This window comes from Crinia signifera, chromosome 1 (genome assembly GCF_055691185.1).
Source record: "Crinia signifera chromosome 1, ASM5569118v1, whole genome shotgun sequence".
NCBI lineage: Eukaryota > Metazoa > Chordata > Amphibia > Anura > Myobatrachidae > Crinia > Crinia signifera.
This window is the reverse complement of record NC_139217.1, coordinates 170,317,122-170,336,379: the sequence shown is the minus strand read 5'-3', so window position 1 is coordinate 170,336,379 and position 19,258 is coordinate 170,317,122. Positions and strand designations below refer to the sequence as shown.

The 19,258-nt window shown below is 42.3% G+C and overlaps 1 protein-coding gene across 4 annotated transcripts in view; it reads left to right on the top strand.

Annotated features, from left to right (window-relative positions):
- The window catches only part of CCDC158 (coiled-coil domain containing 158), a 67,210-nt gene that overhangs the window by 24,005 nt on the left and 23,947 nt on the right, over window positions 1–19,258 (top strand). For all 4 annotated transcript variants that reach the window (XM_083176849.1, XM_083176857.1, XM_083176841.1 and 1 more), the window contains exons 9-14: window positions 859–961; window positions 8,372–8,482; window positions 9,820–10,017; window positions 12,861–13,334; window positions 14,464–14,653; window positions 18,168–18,320. In XM_083176849.1, coding sequence (XP_083032975.1) covers window positions 859–961; window positions 8,372–8,482; window positions 9,820–10,017; window positions 12,861–13,334; window positions 14,464–14,653; window positions 18,168–18,320 — 1,229 coding nt within the window. The remainder of the gene's footprint in view (window positions 1–858; window positions 962–8,371; window positions 8,483–9,819; window positions 10,018–12,860; window positions 13,335–14,463; window positions 14,654–18,167; window positions 18,321–19,258) is intronic.

Genomic DNA, 19,258 nt, shown 5'->3' with positions numbered 1-19,258 from the left:
GGCTCTGTGTACAGTCAATTGAATCATTGGAGGGATTTGTCATCTCTGCCATGGCCGCACCTTCGCTTTGGCTGACTAGCCTCCGGTGCTCAGCCAGTGGGCAGCGACAGGCAGCAGCATATCAGTGCGTCGAGTGGGTGCCGGCGCCTACACAGACCCCACTGTGGCTTGCTCCCCCAAGCGGCAGCTGGGGCTGCCTTACAGTAGTTACGCCACTGGTTCTTCCATCATTTCCAACTGACTGGGAACTGGTATAAATCTGTTACTAGTACCATAAATATATTTGCAAAGGCTCTAAGGCTTTTTCAGTACTAAAGAACACTTGGCTAAAGCTGCAAATGGCAGATATTAATATAACCTTTTAAAGACTCTAGGTGAAATGTAATAGGATGAGAGATTTGGTAAGTAATCTCCAGGTTTTTTTAAAGCGGCAATCATTTACACTGAAAAAACAAACAAAAAAAAAACAGTTTGATTTTTAAGTGTAAATGATTGCCACTTTAAAAAAACTGGAGATTTTTTCCCAAATCTCTCACTTTTCTCACTTTCTCATCCTATTAAATTTCACCCTATGTGTATTTCTCTTCGAGAAAAATAGAATAATACAAACCATATAAAATGTAAATATGACATTAACATATTGTGCATGAATTTGGTGTTTGTCCCCTGTGGTACTTTCCACTAAAGGACACATACATGTATGTATGTATGTATGTATGTATGTATGTATGTACTGTATGTTTGAAGCACGTAGCATCTTTTTGGAAATCAAATTATATTTAACCATTTGTACTCTTGAATTAAGATAAAATTGTGAATGCTTTTCTTAATTGTTATATTGTGTGTCTTTCTTTACAGAGAGCAGAATGCAGAACATTCAGAACATATAGCTAATCTGGAGTTAAAGGTGTTTAAATTACATTCTGAGTTGCAAACCAGCAAGAGAGCTCATAAAGAGAAGGTATGGCCACGGTTGTCTGTCTGGGGAAGAACGTTGGTTGTACTTTGCTTGTACACGGTAGAAATGTATACTTTAAAAAATAAACATGTTTTATTTGAACATAGCCCACATTTCAGTGTGCAATTGATAGTAATTAATTTAGTATCTAGAAAAGAAATTTCCTTAAAACACAAAAGGTAACAATCACAATAATCCAAAAAAGAAAGAAAAAAGGGGTGAAGTCACATACAATCCCCCTTGAACCGGCAGGATCGCATGCAATGTATTGTAAGCGATCACAGCAAAGCCTGCGGGAGCCTATACATCTATAGTGCAGGCCTTGCCATCTCCGGCACTGATCTGATGCGCACAGGACCACGCTTCAGATCGGAATCGGAGCTTAAAACATGTACATTTGACACTTTTCATCCGGTGTCTCGGACCGATCCGTTGAAATCGAATGAAAAGTGCCCAAATCGCACCAGTGTATGGGCACCTTTAGTATACTCAAACCCACATATACCAAAGCATTTACACCTGGATAGGCTCAACCTCCAACAGTATTCTGTTCTCATACCTACCTGTTTGTATAAAAGCAAGTTTTAACCTGCAGCTATCAAAGTAAAGCATTCACATAGCTTTCCCATAATTAGAAAAATATTTTGCACCCTAGGCTCCTTATGGCAGGGGAGGGATGCCTTTAGCCAGTCCATTTAAAAAGGGAAAGAAAAAATTATTGAAAAAAATACCAAAATAGGAGGGTCAGGATTGATCCAGTGCGCGAGGATGTTACTCTAATGACAATTAGGGCATCAGTGGCAAGTAGAACGAAATAGGCCAGTGGTTCCCAACCCTGGTCCTCAAGTACCCCCAACAGTACACGTTTTCAAGTTCACCCGGCAGGTGCACAGATTATTCAGGCACATTTTAAAAGATCCACAGGTGGAGCTCATTATTTCACTGATTCTGTGTGGAGACCTGCAAAACGTGCACTGTTGGGGGTACTTGAGGACCAGGGTTGGGAACCACTGAAATAGGCAGTAGCATAGTTTTTAATCTGCACCAGAATATTTTAATTGGTGGGCAGTCCCAGAGACAGTGATATAATGAGGCATCTACACGGGCACATCTAGAACAAGACAAATTGGATTGTAATACCATCATGCTACTGCTAGATGGGGATATATACTCTCTGAAAAATAGATGGAAGTTCATTTCTTTATACATAACCGCTGGTAAGGTTTTATTTGTGTAAGGCAACTGGGTCACAAGTTTCTTATCCCGTATATGTGGAAATTGAGAAACCTATTGATGAATGCCAATACTTCTATGTTTATCCTAATGAGGTGCATTCTGGGTATGCAAATAGCTATGAAATAGCTGTAGACTAAACATTCTCGTCATGGAATATCCCAGCCAAGGAATTAGACATATCTCTAAAAGATAGAGGCCAGGGCAGTTGAAGCTGTGCTTGTAAAATTCTGAACTCTTGGAATGTGAAAAAAGAAAAATGGACACTGCTTCCAAAAAAGAGAACAGTGTTTTAGATTTGATATTATTAAGATGCTGGGTGCACCTCAGCCCCTCCCCTGCCCAAATATGGAATGGAAGTGTTGCCTCATTATTTTGAAATTTTGCTAAATAGATGATGAAAAGAGAGCAGTGACTATGGAGATTCCAAGCATAGTTGTCTACCCTCCTGCTTTCTGAAGGACTCTCCCTGAAATAACAGTAAATCTCCCTTGCTCCCTCATTAGTATAGCAATCTCCCTCATTTCACCTAGCCCACATTACACTGTTACATTTTTGGGGGAAAAAAGGAATGAGAGATAGATACATTGAATCATCAGCACCATTTCCCAGCACTTTACCAAGTATAGTAACTCTTACTAACTGCTTTGGGGCTCATCTACATTTGGATATAAGTAATTTTAAAAGATTCCTCTCAGATGTAGCAGTACACACCCACGCTTCTAGGTGCCACGTTCACAATCTCTTTTCACAATCTCTCCATATATGGAACTAGACATGGCCTTTGGGTGGAGCATGACACGCCCCCTCAATGGGATATGGCACAAAATTCTACTACCAACTATAATCTCCCTGAAACTAGTTTTCAAAAGTAGGCAAATATGATTCCAAGCATGTCTCACCACAGTATGTCAGGACAACCAAACGGTCAGCAATTTTACCAAGCTGTGGCAATATACTTTCAGCCAGGTTACACAAGTATAAAAATAAGTCATTGGCAAATGCTGTTAATTTAGCTTCCAATTGTCCTATATGAACTGTTGCCAATTTTGAAGTAGAGTATTTGAATGAGGATATCCACACTAATGGGGAAAGTGAACAACCTTGTCAGGTGCCCCTGAAGAGAGGTAAAGGGTCACTCCATAAATCATTAACAATTAGCAAGGTCATTGGGTAAGTATAAATTCATTTATCAAATTGTGTAAAAGTGGAACCCAAGGCGCTAGTCTCCAATACATTACGTCAATGAGGCCAGATAATCTTATCAAAGACTTTCTCGGCATCTAAATTTAAGATAACATTTTGAGCATTTTCCTGACCCAGAGATGTCATCATTTCTGTTCCATACACTTGAGAAAGAGTGTTGAAAACCTATACAACATGTGTCAACCACTTCTGTATTAACTAATGTAAAGTCAACCGTTCAGCTGTTGACTTTCTGTACCTGTGGCCCTAATACATGCTGACCACATGATAACGACCTGTGGACTTTGACCAACACTTTGCCGATTTAATCATCCAGATACCAACTGTTTTATACTAGAAATATTTAAAAGCTGTTTTCTTCAGAGAAAAAATATTTAACTTATTTGATAAGTTCCTAATCATTTTAAATTATGTTTAAATGGAACATATTTTAATTATATATTATTTTTCAGATGCATGACCTGAAAATGTTATGTAGCATTTGCCTTGTTAATTTTAAACTTCCTAAATGTCAGTTTGCGTTAGGAATCCTGTACAGTGAATGCTGACATTACAAGTGTGACATTACATGGGTGATCTCAGTTCTCATGTATAAGCTATGTATGTGCCCTTTTCTCAGTCTTGGAATGAGACCAGAACTCCAGACCAGTCACTCGCTCATTCTCACAACTGCTAATTATTTTTAGTCCCTGTTACGTCATTCCACCGTGATATTGCAAGTTGCTTTTTTTCCAAGTTAAACAAGACAGGACAGCTCAGTAGTGAATGTTCACATGTATTATTTATCTCATTGTGTAATTTCCATAGTTCAGTGTTCTTTTGACTCTAAAAATCAATGAATATAAGCTTGAGCCATTTGACTTGTTTGCAGACCCAAAGTAGCAGGGTTAAAGGCACTCCGACCTTGCATGCTGCTGTTTTTATTCTTCATTCAATCCTGCACAGGTTATAGGGAAACATATAGAGCTGCGTCTTCACCTTTTTCTGTTGTATGTTTAGACTTCAGGACCATATATCTCGTAGCCTATTCCAGTGGTTCCCAACCTTTTTTTTTCCTGCACCCCTTTATTAGGCCTTTCATGTATAATTACTCCCCCCCCCCTTCCTTCAATTTGAAATATCCACAGTACTTACGAGTGGAGTGAAATTGAGCGGTATGCATGTCCTTACATTAAGTAGTGGAGGAGTGTGTGGTCAGGAGTCAGGTGCCTCTGTGTCTGGCTGCTGGCTGTGTACTATTTCCAGGGTTCCTGCTAACACCTGTAGGATTAGTGCCGCTGCTTCCTTCATCCGTGTCAGCACGGAGAAGATGAATGCTGATGTCTGAGGGCAGCTCTGGTAGCTCCCAGTGGATTGCTGGTTCGGCAAAAGCATGAAGAGACGTTCATGACACTGCAGACGGAATCAGAAGTGGCGTAATGTGATTAATCTCCATGGCAACAGGAGACTTTTTCCACCATCAGGAGACTTCTTCTGCGATTACCAATAGTATTTTCATGTACCCCCAACCGGTCTGCAGCATACCCTCAAGGCAGGGCCGGCGCCACCACTAGGTAGCCTTAGGCATTTGCCTAGGGCACCGGCCACTGGAGGGCGGCATGGGAGCAGCTCCCCCCCACCACCACCACTTGGAGCCATGTGACCGATGCCCCACACCAACCCCCCCCCCCTCCCCGCATCGGCGGCATTGTTCCCTCCCCCCCCCCGGACTCAGCAGCCATACTATCCCCTTCCACTAGGACACATCCCAACTAATTCTATTATAGGATTATCACATATGATGAATAATATTGATGAGAGGTGTGGAAGATTATCCAGGGAATATAGTGTAAAGCAGATCACATGTCTACTATAAGTATCCATAGGACCTGTTTATGCCCTTGAAGATGACTGCACATACTGTACGAGGTGTGTCTGTTAAATAAAGTGCTTGTAAAAAATAACGCATACTAGGTTAGTTAAAGGGAGTGGGGGAACAATGAACTTGGACTATTCCAAAACAGTCTAGCAAGTTTCACCCCTCTGGCACAGATAGTTTGCTGGTACACAGCGTTCACATAAACTGTTTTTTTCCTGTACTGAGATGAAGAAAACAATGAAGCTGTTGAGACATTTGACAGATAATAAACTACAGCACAGCCTATAACTACAGAAGGGGGGTGCATAGAAAGAGAACTGAGTTAATATATACTTAATATAATTAAACATAAATTATAGCATCTTTCTCTTTGGACTTTTGTAGTCATGGTAGCTAGAAAAACAATTGTACTTCAAAATTCAGAGATTGGACTTCAAAAAGCTATGTTGTCTACAGTCCAAAGACTACTTGTCTTACACAATTGCTCTATTTTGAAAGAGTATTGACTTTCCCAGACATGGAGAAAAGAATCCTCAAATATTATAAGAAGTGGGATTTTTGTATTCTGCAATAAGAAGACTCTGGTCTGTAAACTTTTTGCACATACTACTTGGTTCCTGTATAGACAATTGGGGCAGACACATCATTGTGTTTTACAAGGTCCACTAGATTTAAGATGCGGTGTGGGTTGGCCTGCTGATATCCTACCCTTTCCATCCCCTTTTTCTTTTTTTCTTCTTTGTATGTTATTTACAGTGGCATAACTACCCAGGGTGCAGGGGGTGCAGCTGCTATGGGGCCCGAGCTGTTCCTAGGGCCCGCAGCTCCCCCTGCACCCAGTCACTGGCTGCTCCCCTTTCACCTCTGCTGCCACCTCACCTGGGGCTGCCACATACACCCTAATGTCCTGCACCACTAGGTGCAGCAGAAGCATTGTAGGGAAGCGCCAGGCTTCAGAGGCGCTCTCCCTGCAGCCCAGCACAATACAATCCTCACTCCGCCTCCATCACCCACAGCAGGGCCGTACACACCCATTCCCAGGCTCCCGCCCCCGCTGGAGGATATATGATTCCTGCCTGCACCTCACCCGGCATATGGCAAGAGCCGGCTTTGTGATTTCTGCCTGAAGCCCCTGCTACAGATTTGGTAGAGAATAACTGGCTGTCAGGCCGGCGGTGGGTGAGTAGGAGCCAGCGTTTTGCACATTTTCACAGTTCTGTGATTCAAAAGCCTCCGAGGCTAATGCTGCTGGGACGGGTCTACTGCTGCAATATCGGGAGATATATATGTATATATATATATTTTCAGTCAAGGGGATTTCAGAGCATTTTTATTTACCTTCATGAATTCAGTGGGCTCAAATTGATGTTTGTATTTTGCTGAATATTTATTTGATATGAGATAATGCTAGAATAAAAACCTGCCTGGTTCTAGACACACTAATGTTATGTGCTGGGAACACCTATGGCCCCATACCTCACAGCGCATCCCACACAGGGCCGGCCCATCCTCACACTCAAAGCTGCATGGGTGCCATCTCTATGTGTCACTGCAGGATTGTTGTCCCCCCTTCCCTCTCTCCCAGCCAGGGGGAGGGGGGCTTTTAATTATTTGCTATAGGACCCATGAAGTTCTAGTTATGCCCCTGGTTCTTTATGTTCTTCTTATATAATTTGTTTGCTTTATATTCTGTTACCAGTTAAAAGCCCATCAAAATGATGGCTTCTGCGATGTACTTAGATTTGTGATCGTTTTTCGTTTTACTTTCACTTTAAGCTGTAACAGTTTTTAGCCCACAAACTCTCCATCGCACCTCCAGTCCCTATCTGCTCCTACCTCCAATATCTGTATTCACAGCTCCCTCTCTCCATATCCAGCAAGTTTGGAAAAGATCAGTTTCTCTGCAAAAATTCCTTTCACTCACTCCGTACTTGCCGACTTTTGAGCTGTGCTTTGCGGGAGAGAGCAGCTTGTTAGAGGAAATAGGGGGCGAGGGAGCTCTCAAACGTAATTTGCATAGCGCCTCATTTATGGCATATAAATTGGGCGGGGCCATGGACGGGGCTATGCAAACTACATTTCAGAGTGTACTTTAGAGCTACATTTTGCAAATTTGAAAAGCCTTCCTTCTTCCCTCCCTCCCTCCACAACGCTGTTCCTCTCCTCCTGCACCGTAGCTGTACTGTAGCGAGGGGGGGGGGGGGCAGAGAGACAGCCTGAGCCCGAGCACTATTAAAGAAAACAGCGGGGAGCAGAGGGAGAGAAGCAGGAGGGAAGCCAGCCGCTAGCTTACCGTGTCCTCTGCGGCGCTGCCCTCTGCTGCTCGTGCCGCTTCCAAGTTCCTCTGCTGCTCCCGCGTCTGCCCCATTCTGTCACTGTGCTGCCGCTGCCAGCTATGACCGTCGGTGACCACGTCCGGTGCTATAGAACCCCGGCCGGCATGTAATAGGACAGCTGCGAGGTCACCGTCAGCCCCTGCGCTTTGTAACTTGCGCATGCGCAGTCACTGGGGTTTTTTTTTTTTTGACAGGCAGCCTAAAAGCCGGGAGGATCCTATATATTCCCGGGAGACCGGGAGAAGGGATCAAAAAGCGGGATACTCCCGCTAAATGCGGGAGAGTTGGCAACCCTGACTCATTTGATCCATAGTGTAGTCTCTAGTGGTCAGTGGTGGTACTTCATCTTATAGAGGTGAGGAATAGCCATATGTATATACGGACATGCTTCGGACATGCTTGTAAATTATACACCTCATTTTGACCCACTGTAAGCTTTGTCTTTCACTGCAGTATTGATGGATGAATTTATGATATGCTGGCAGATCCTTGGTCATCCTTTCCCACCCAGCTAAATACCCAGATCATGTTTCCATGTTTGTTGAAATGGTTCTATGACAGTGGTGTTATATAATAAAATATAGGGCCATAGCCCTATGTTCCAACTGGATTGAGAATTGAAATTTAGAAGGTTTCATTTGCAATACTACAGTATGATATGAAGTTAAATGTAGTAAAACTGGACAATAGAAGAAAGATCATATATTTCCTGGAGGTCTATGACAGAATAATAATAAAATAATAGTGTTGCATGTTTAACTTGGCTTTGGGTTGATCTAGGTAGAAGAGCTGACAAAGCAACTGATTGAATCCAATTCTACCCTAGAGGAGGTCCAAAAAGAACATACCCGATGTAGTCAAGAGCTTGGTGGTGAAATCCAGAAGTTACATGTAAGGAGGCAATACTGCATATGACTGATTATGTTTAAGTTTCAGATCTATCAGTTATGGTATCATATTCTGCTTAATTAAATTGAATATCGTTATATACAGGTTGAGTATTCCTTATTCAAAATGCTCAGGACCAGAAGCATTTTGGATAATGGATTATTCCGTATTAAATATTTTTCTTGAGGATGGATCCCATGTGTGAACACAGAATGCATTTATGTTGTATAAACACATGAAATACACACAAATATATTTTATTTGTGCATGAAACAAGGTTTCAAAACATACAACAAAGTCTGTGTACTACCTCAGCACTGAATTTGCATGCTTAGTAATCATTTTCTTGCACATATTTACTGACAGTTACATATTATGTCCCCAGTAGTGCCATCTACAGGTGTCCCCAGTAGTGCCAGTTACATATTATTTCCCCAATAGTGCCAGTTACAGATCATGTCCCCAGTAGTGCCAGTTTTATTTATTTATTAACAGTTTCTTATATAGCGCACACAAATTACGCAGCACTTTACAGAGCATAGTTATAATCAAAAACACATAACAAATTACAGTACAAGACAGTTTAGGACAAGTACATGGTTAATATGGATAGTTGCATCAGGGGACAGGACACTGAAGCAATCATCAGGGTGGCAGTGGTTTATATATTCTAAGAAAGGCACATGAGGAGAGAGGGCCCTGCTCGTGAGAGCTTACATTCTAAAGGGGAGGGTTAGACAGACAGGGGTGACACAGAAGGGAAAGAAGTGGGCATACAGATCATTTCCCCAGTAGTGCCAGTAACAGATCATGTCCCCAGTAGTGCCGTTTACATAGCATGTCCCCAGTAGTGCTGGTTACATATCATGTCCCTAGTACTGCCGGTTACATATCATGTCCCCAGTATTGCCAGTTACATATTCTGCCCCCAGTAGTGCCGGTTACATATCATGTCCCCGGTAGTGCCAGTTACATATCATGTCCCCGGTAGTGCCAGATACATATCATGTTCCCCAGTAGTGCTAGATACATATGTTCCCTGGTAGTGCCGGTTACATATCCTGTCCCCGGTAGTGCCGGTTACATATCATGTTCCCCAGTAGTGCCAGATACATATCATGTACCCCAGTAGTGCCGGTTGCATATCCTGTATAAATAAAAGTTTGGATAACAGATATCTGGGTAATGGAAACTCAACCTGTATTAATAGCTGTATAAGAGATGTAAAATCAGGAGGAATGTCCTGAAAAATAATACATAGAAGTATTCCTGTACATTTTGTAAAAGCATAGCCATTAAACTTTTTGATTCTCACAAACTTTATAAATTTTAACTTCTAGGAAGCTTTAAAAATGTGTGAAAAACAGCTGAGTTTGGAAAAAGAGCACAGCCAACAATTACGGGATCAGGAAACGGTCAGCTGCCTCACCAATGAGCACTTACGTAGAGAGTTGATTGAACGTAGTCTGGAGGTGGATCGGCTCCAAGCAGTAGTAAACATGGAGAAGGAAGAGAACCAGCAGAAGGCAGAACAACAGGTTTTGTAGTTGTTTTCTATGGTGATTTGTCTTAATTCCATTATTTTAAAATTAATTAGTATTTATTTGGTTTCCAGAGACAAAAAATTTAGATAATAAAACGACAAACCGTATACAGGGTACATGCAAAGTATAACATGAAGTTAGAGTAAGCATAAAATCAAATAATATCAGTTAGGCCATAATAATAACAACCGCATGGTGCATATTGGTAAACAAAGTAAAACATACTGTACAGTGAGGAGAGGTATCACGGAATATAAGATAATAAATCAGTACTTTGAAACCTACTATAAAAAGGCTGCTGTATCAGAGAGGAAGTGTCAGCCAAAGGAGGGCACCTAAAGTATGCAGAATTGCTTCATCTAGAACAGGGCTGGGCAATAGCGGCCCTCCAGATGTTGATGAACTACACATACCAGCATGCCTTGCATCAGTTTCAGCATGGCCACATAGCATAACTAATGCAAAGCATCCTAAGATGTGTAGTTCATCAACAGCTGGAGGGCCACTATTGCCCAGCCCTGATCTAGAAGATTAAATATGGTCAAATTTAGATTCATGACCTGTGGCTGAAGTCCATTTTTTAACAAAAATCAGGATATTTTTTTGTGCACTTCTGTGCAAGCACAGCGCCCGTAGTGCGCATGCGATAAGTTTCAAAATGTGATCATACCGCCGAAGGATGTGATCACATTTTGTTGGGGGGGGGGGGCGTCCTGACCGGTTCGGGGCGGCTGTGTGAAGTCACACGCAGCCGCTTCAAGTTGGAAAGTGGTGGCACTGCATCTGCTTTAGCAGCCAAGCTGTGAAGGTAGGGGGCTACCCTTATGGTAAGTATTAAAGGTTACCTGTTATCTGATGAATTTCTTTATCCTTTTGGGTTTTCCAGGGAGAGAGAAAGACAAGCAGTCCCACCAGTATGGTTATTTGATACTTGGCAGCTCTATGTCACTTTATCACCGGAATCTTGGGCCCCATTGTGAATAGATACTCTATGATGCACAAAAGCCAGTGCTGCATGCACAGCCTAGTAGAGGTGCCTTGTAATTTACCAGTAGGAGTAAACCCATACTCCATCTCATATGGGTCTTTTGCCCGGCTATGGGGATCGTAATCCCCATAGCTGGGCACCCAGGTTACTCCTTTAAGGCATCCTAGTACTGATGTAGAACACATGGACAGTAGTTTACCAGATTCTCTGCTGTGCTGATTACCATGCTAAATATAACAAGCATGCTATGTACCAGACTTACCGGTGCCTCTTCTATACCAGGCAATAGGGAAGGGAACTCTTTTTTTTTGAATAGCATGTTACCATATTGATCTAACGGCCGAGAACTGGCAGGTCCTCATTCATTAGTACCTCCTTCTGAACCTCTATGTTCCAGTTTATAGTATATTACTATATATGCGTGACACGTCAGACAAAGTCAAGACAAAAAGTTGGTGTTAAATGTGAGATTTTTTGTACAAAACTTTCCAAGTCAGTGATTTGGATAAAAAAAAAAAAAATAAACTCCATATTTACCAGACATGTGTGACAGTCAGCCTATTTTTAACTCATTGCCTTGTACTTATATGTTAGTTGGGCACCCACTAAGCAATTTGCTTAGTGGACTATTCTGCGTAGGGAAATCGCTGCGTAGGGAAATACATTAGGTATACAATAATATGATTGTATGTCCTAAAAATAGGTTTAACGCACCCCCCACTATCCACGCCACCCCGAAGTGTGGCAAGCGCAGCGGAACGCGTCCTCCGACCTTTTCATACCCCCACTATCCACGTCGGCGTGGAGTTGATTTTATATAGTGTGGCGAGCGCAGTAAGCCACCGAGCCCCGCGAGGGGACGCGGAATACATGTAAAGTAATCCGCGTCCCCTCGCGGGGCTCGCCACGCTTCGGGCTTGGTGGCTTGCTGGGCTCGCCACACTATATATAATCAACTCCACACCGACGTGGATAGTGGGGGTATGAAAAGGTCGGAGGACGCGTTCCACCGCCACTCGCCACGCTTCGGGGTGGGGGGGTGTGTAAAAAGCTATTTTTAGGACAAACACTCATATTATTGTATACCTCATGTAATGGCATCGCACACCCGATAAAATCGCATACGATTTTGGGGGAGGTGCGATGCGATATTGTGGTGTAAAAAAAATTACATTAAAAATTCGCGATGCGAATTTCCTACGTTACCGTCTGTATGCTAATTGGGCACCCAACTAACATATAAGTACCCATTGCCTATTACCAAAAAAAGATAATCATAAGTGCTATGAAATTATTTTGCACACGGATCTGGAATGCTGACAGAAGCACAGGTTCATGTGGAAGAATAGTGAAATGGTTCCTGGCAGCACATGATAAGTGGAAGCCTTTGATCACATCAAACTGTATGCCTGGGTGGTTTTACGTTTTCTTTTATCTTCTGTGTTTCTTTTCATTTTATATTGGTAAAACATTAAGCCAAGCAGAGGCATTAAACACGGTAGCTAAGACTGGCATTGTATTGCCATTGCCGATGCTTTAGCCCACAGGTTCTCAAAGTCTGTCCTCAGGACCCCACACAGTGCATGTTTTGCAGGTCACCTCACAGAATCACTAGTGAAATAATCAGCTCCACCTGTGGCTCTTTTAAAATGTGTCAGTCAGTAATGAGTGCACCTGTCGGGTGACCTGGAAAACATGAACTGTGTGGGGTCCTGAGGACCGAGTTTGAGAACCACTGCTTTAAACAAACAAAATCAGGCCTTAATATTTCTATTATATACGTTATAGCACTATACAGAAAAGTGATATATTTTGAAAATGTTCCATATTTTCTTGTTATTCTTGATAGATGAGAACTATCCAGGAGAAAACGGCTAGTCTCAACTTCACCTCATCCCAGTTATGGTCCATGAAAGATGCGCTGCAGAAAACCACACATGAGCTAGCCGTCAAATGCCAGAGCTTGGAGAATGCTGAGAAAAGTGCAACCGAATCAAAGAACTTTCTGGCGGAGAAAGATAAAGCGCTGAAGAGTGCTGTGGGCGAGCTGAAGAAACTGCGTTTGTACGCTGAAGACAAAAAACGCGAGTTGGCGCAGCTGAAAATTGACAGTGAGAAGATATCTGAGATACAGAAAGACTCCGATACACTAAAGCTGCTCTTGGTGGAAAAGGATAACATGATAATAACTCTGCGTGGTCAGATTGAAGCTATCACTCGGATGATTGAACAGCGGAACCAGAAACTAGGTGCACTGGAAGCAGAAAGGTCTCAACTACTAAAGGAAGCAACCGTAAGAAGAGCAGAAATACAGGATCTAATGGTAACACCATGTTCTAAGTGTCTATCGCTTGCTTCATAGAAATGTTCAGTAGTATAACACACTTTCTTTACTTTATTCATTTTATTTCCAGCTAACTGAAAAAGTACCTTGTTAGTACTGGGCGCTACCCAAAGGACCTCTGAGTATAGGAAGCACTTATTGAGGGAAAAAACAATCAACAATTTATTAAAACACTTAAAATTAGCATGTAAATGGCATTAAATATAAAGTACATAGTAGACTGGAGGTGACACATACTGGGAAAACCAGATGAGGAGTCACAGGTGTTGGTAAACTGGGTGATCCGTAAGTACTCTGCTAAGGTTCCCAGGCGCTACAGTCCGTGATCCCACAGTCAAACGATGAAGGGTACATGGTCCACTGCTAACGCAAAGTACTCATTTTCTCCCCAATAATTACTCCATTTCTAAGGGAACCATCTCTAAAAGCCGTTCGAGTACTTACACATTTGTTTTCTCTGTTTTAATCAGGGAAGTGTTTTTGGGTAGCCCCTTTTAGTGCACGTATTAGTCTGCTGTGCACCCTGTGACGCACCCATTGGGTTGCCACTAATTTGTAGATGAAAATGTTCCTTGTTCCTATATGTTTTTCTCAACCATTCCTATCTAATCACATCCCCAATATAAAGTCCACACATATCCACTTTTTTCTTCACATTTTCCGTCCTCCTGACCCTTGGCCAAAGTGCTGGGTCACCGTATCTTACAGCACACCAGGAACCTTTGCATTCTGGTGGACTTTATGCAATAAAGAATACCTATCCTTGTGTATCAATGCCTATTTCCCTATAGTTTGTAAGCTTGCGAGCAGGGCCCTCCTACCTTTGACTGTCTGTAAATACCCAGTTTGTTGTATCACTGTCTCCTTTGTAAAGCGCAACGGAATATGCTGCGCTATATAAGAAACTGTTAATAAATAAATAAACTGTAAAAAAAAAATAGCAAGAATTCGGAAACCATCCCAATTTTTTAATTCATGGACTGTATATGGTGCTAAGGTATAAAATAAATAATCCACTAGTATAAGAAAGGTATATAAAGGTACTGGAAAGTTGCATTAAAAGGATATAAATTAACTATGGCGTGTTATTTTTATGTTGACCTGATAGGCAGCAGCTGAGAAAAAGAATGTGAGGATCTTTGAGCTGGAAGAAATGTGCACAGTTCTAGAGCTGGAGAAAGCCAAACTGGCCAATGCAAGCGCTAAGAAGGCTCTAGCAGCCAAGAAACTAAGAAAAGAAAAAGGAGAACTTTTGGCTGAGCTGAGACAAACTCAGAGTGATCTGGCAAATTTAGCAGGTAGGACTGCATTCTCTGAACCTGCGAATTAAAACAGTATCAAATATTTATGTGCGTCTCGGCGCCGTCTCCACCAGTCTTTTGCATCTGGTAATCTCCATCGCTCTGTGCTTTAGCTCATGCTATCCAGGTTGTTAAAGAAACTGACCAGCAGCACAGTATAAATGACAAGTATTTGAGCTGGAAAGTTGAAGCGCCATAGTGTATTTATTTCAGCAGTATTACACTTTTGACCTAGTTTTTTTTTTTCTACAATGTTGACTGTTTTACGGTTCTGGTTAAACATTAGTATAATACAGACAATTTCATCTGTAGTCTGTGAAGCATTAGACAGTATATTCCCTCACGGGAATGATTTATAGTTCTTTATTATGCCTGGTTTAACACTTCTGAGTTTAAGTTTGCATCACAAACACAATGTTGTCCTACTTGTCAAAGTATGTTAATAGTATGCTGCAATATGCAGGAAGGATATTCCAGGGTCATTGGAATATAGAGCGTACCTGTTGCCTCCAGCTCATTTATCTCCTGCTGAGATCACACAGTGGGGGGAGGTCTGAGCACCACCTCAGCTGCATGTTTATTACCCACAATTGTTGTGGTGCTACAGAAGGTTGCCTTTACAGTCTGTTCAAGGAGCACCTGGATAATATCAGTATGTCTGGGAGAGTGTTTGTTGCTATTTCATTCTCCTTAGATTTCCATTTGCTTTACAGGTTATCCTGTCTATAAATGAATTGCTTCTGAGGATGTAGCTATAGCAGGGGGTCCCAAACTTTTTTGAATCACGGCACCCTAGAGCATCAAAATGTTTTCAAGGCACCCCTAGGCCAAATGTGTCTTATTGAGAAATTTAGGGAAAACATTTATAAGTAAGTGCATTGTGTTTATATGTCACAGTTATGTGGTGAGGGACAGGATTTCCTCCTGTTTATCAACATATGTTATGATTGGCAGCCACTAGCACTGCTTTTGCCTGTTACATTGCACATAACTAATATGAATTGATCCTGGTCCACCAACCAAAGGCACCCCTGTAAGTGTCCTGAGGCACCCCAGGGTGCCTAGGCACACAGTTTGGGAACCACTGAGCTATAGCCTTAATTTGAAACACTTCATGTATACAGTTGAAAGCTGTTTTTCCAGGAGTCTAACCTGTCGTATTATCTGCCAGTTTAACTTAACTGGTGGTTATACGTTTTTATGTTTCTTCTACTGTATTGTTTACTTCTGTGTGTTTAGGCTGGTACAAGTAACTTCCTCCTTGAATAAATCATTTATGTGGAGTGCGCTACTGTGTAGTGTCAAACAACATGGCTTCTCAAAGGGATGCTTCACTTCATGGTCACTGGTACTATACCTGCGCATGCATGGTGCCATCTTGTTCACTGTCTTCACTATGGTTCCATAGTGCCATTGTGTTTACTGTTTTTTACCCTCCCTGTGAGACCAATACTGCCATATAACCGCTGTTCCAGCGCCGGTACCGCTATAATTGTGACAGTCATTGGCTGCCTAACCTAGCTCCACTTCATGCTTTGGACAACACAATGTAACAGTGAGTACTAGGGATGGTCATCGAGGATTCACAATCATCAATGGTTTATGGTCGATGTTGAATGCTTTTGCCATCAATGAGGGAGAGCCAGATGGTTTCTCTGAATCAATGGCACAGCAAAACCAAATGTTGTTTTTTAATTGGTTGCTTTTTTACAAGGTGCCGGCACATTGAGCATAGCTGCACCCGGCACATGTGGAGGTTTTGATGTACAACGGGTCAGTCAGTCATAAAAACAGGGATGACCATCAATAGGTAAAGCCATGGTCATCCATTTCATAGGTTGCAACCATCGATGTCCAAATGCCATATCGCCATCAATGGTAACAACACTTATAGCCATTCCTAATGAGTATGGCTGTACAAATCTCCTATTCAGTAAACCTCACCACCTGATTGATTTGCATTGGAGTTGTTCCCTGGATTTACTACATCTCCACTGGTGTGTACATAATTACCAAGTTGGACATACATTTACACAAACATATAAAGAGGTAAAAAATGTCTGCCAGGAAGGAAATAAGTACAATCAGCAGTAAAAATGGCCACCTAGTCACTCTATTAAGACTCTGTGAGCCACATTAGACATTTAGATGTGAAGAAGTTGATGATATGCTTATTTCCCATCACTATTCCTGTCATTTCTCATTCTCTGCTACTACTCTCACCGTGCAGGTTTACATTAACATACTGTATGCTAATAAAATGTTAAGTATGCACTAGAGGGAGTGTTAGGGTTAGACTGCTGGTTTAGGGTCCTGCTACGGGGGGCACTATTGTAAAGCGCAACGGAATCTGCTGCGCTATATAAGAAACGGTAAATAAATAAATAAATAGTGGAGGGATAGAGTTGGGCACCAAGGGGTATGGTTAGGGTTACACTGTGGTGAGGTGTTTACGGTTGCGGGGACGATTAGCATAAGTATCTAAAGGATGTCAGGATCCTGACCATTGGGATACCGCCATCAGTTTTCTGACAGCTAGCACAAGCATAGTCAAATGCTGGGGGGTTCCAGTTGCCCGGAAACCCCCCTTGCTTACAACCTGGCCAGCCGCTACTACATGCATTTTAAAGAGTGGAATTGAGCCGCTGCACATGCCCAGTGGCTGTGTGGATCTGAGTGTTCGCTCATTGCACCAGAGAGAGACATATGTCTGACGTACTGTATTACATGAACTGCACTTTGTTTCGGGCAGACTATAGTTTGTTACATACTAAGTACACATACTTCATGGGCTGGTGACAATCGCTCTAAAAAGCAAACATTTGGAAACCCCCATCCAGAAATCCTGCATTTACCCTGACAAGTGCCAGGTTCCCGACTGACTTTATTGTCCTATATCAGATCTGCTTATTACAGTGTCCTAGACAGGGGTATGGGTCATAGGGTCGACAAGAGGAAGGTCGACATGCATTGGCTTGACCACTGTAGGTCGACTTGGGGTTAGGTCGGCATGGTTATTAGGTCGACAGTCAAAAGGTCATCATGGGGATGTTACTGGTTTTTTTTTTATCCCGAATGTCGACACGTGGCTGCGCTCGCTACGCTTGGCGCACTATTTTATTCTTCCACCACACCCTAGTGGATGGTAGGGCATGAAATACCGCCTGTTGGCACATGTCGGCTCAAAAGAGATAAACCCCATGTAGACCTTTTGACTGTCGACCTAACCCCATGTCGACCCTCAGATATGTCGACATTGATGCATGTCGACCTAGTGGCCGTATTCCCTAGACAGATGTGGGATGTGACTTACTAAGGTTGTAGACTGGGAGGGTTGAATTACCAATCCCACTTTTTTTTTTTTTTTTTTGACAGAACTGCAGTGAACAGTCAGAGTAAAACAGAAAATCTATTGTAATTTACCCTTAATATGTGAGAACCATTGACATGAACTGTAAAAAAAAAAATTAAAATAGAAGTACATTTCCATGCATGTGTTTCTGCCTTACAGAAGACTACAAGACACTGAAGAGGAATTACCAAAATAAGACTGGAGATAAGGAGCACATGACGACCATACTCAAAATGCAGCTGAAAACGGCAATTGCTGAATTGGAGCAAACTAAAAGTGCTCTGAAGACTGTGGAAGATTGTGATGGTCATGGTATGATCAGTCAGTTGTCATTGTCCAATGAACTAGCAATGTGTAAAATTTAATATTTCTCAATGTTTTGGGATCCTTTTATTTTTCAAATATAAAATTGTAAGCCACGTGGCACTTTTGAGGAATTTCATAATGTATTCACATAATGCTTACAGTGTATATTAGCTACATTTGTAATCACATGAAACCTAATGGGTGTCCCTGACTTCCTTATAAGGTATTACCATTTTTCTTATGCCCTAATCATGCTCATATTGGACTCAAAAAAAAAATCCTTCTAAAGAATTCCATTGATGAGACTGCTGGATTGTTTTTCCTATAGATTGGATCACGTGTGTTAAATCTAGTGACGCTTATTTACAGGGCCGGTGTAAGGCTTCTCAGCACCCTAGGCAAAACTTCACCCTACTGCCCCCCCATACTGCGACCAATACCCAGTTTCCAACCCCTTAAGGCATACTTGCCTAACATTCCAGAATGGCATGGAGGCTCCCAAAAATTGGGTGGTCCACCCAGCTCCCTGAGAAAATGGACAAGTACCCTGGTGGCTCCCCTTTGCTATCCACATTACGTACGAGGAGGAGGGGGCAGCAAAGTAGGACAGTATGTCTCAAGGGAAAGTATGGAGGTGAGGTCTTAGAAGTTCCACAGCCCGCCTGCATTAAGTACAACAAAGATCCTCATAGACATCCTTGATTTTTTGATAGGCAGACTTGGTGGCGCCCCCCAGATGCTGGTGCCCTAGACAGTTGCCTAAAGCTCCCTAATGGTAGAGCCGGCCCTGCTTTTTTACAACCCACCCCCCCCCCCCCCCCCCCCCTTATCTGGACTTGCTGCTTCTGGCCTTTTCCCGGACTGTTTAGTAGTGCTCCCAATAGTGACAGCAAGTTACACCAGTTTCCAGTAAGTGATCCAGTGCTGGACTACAATTGTGGAGG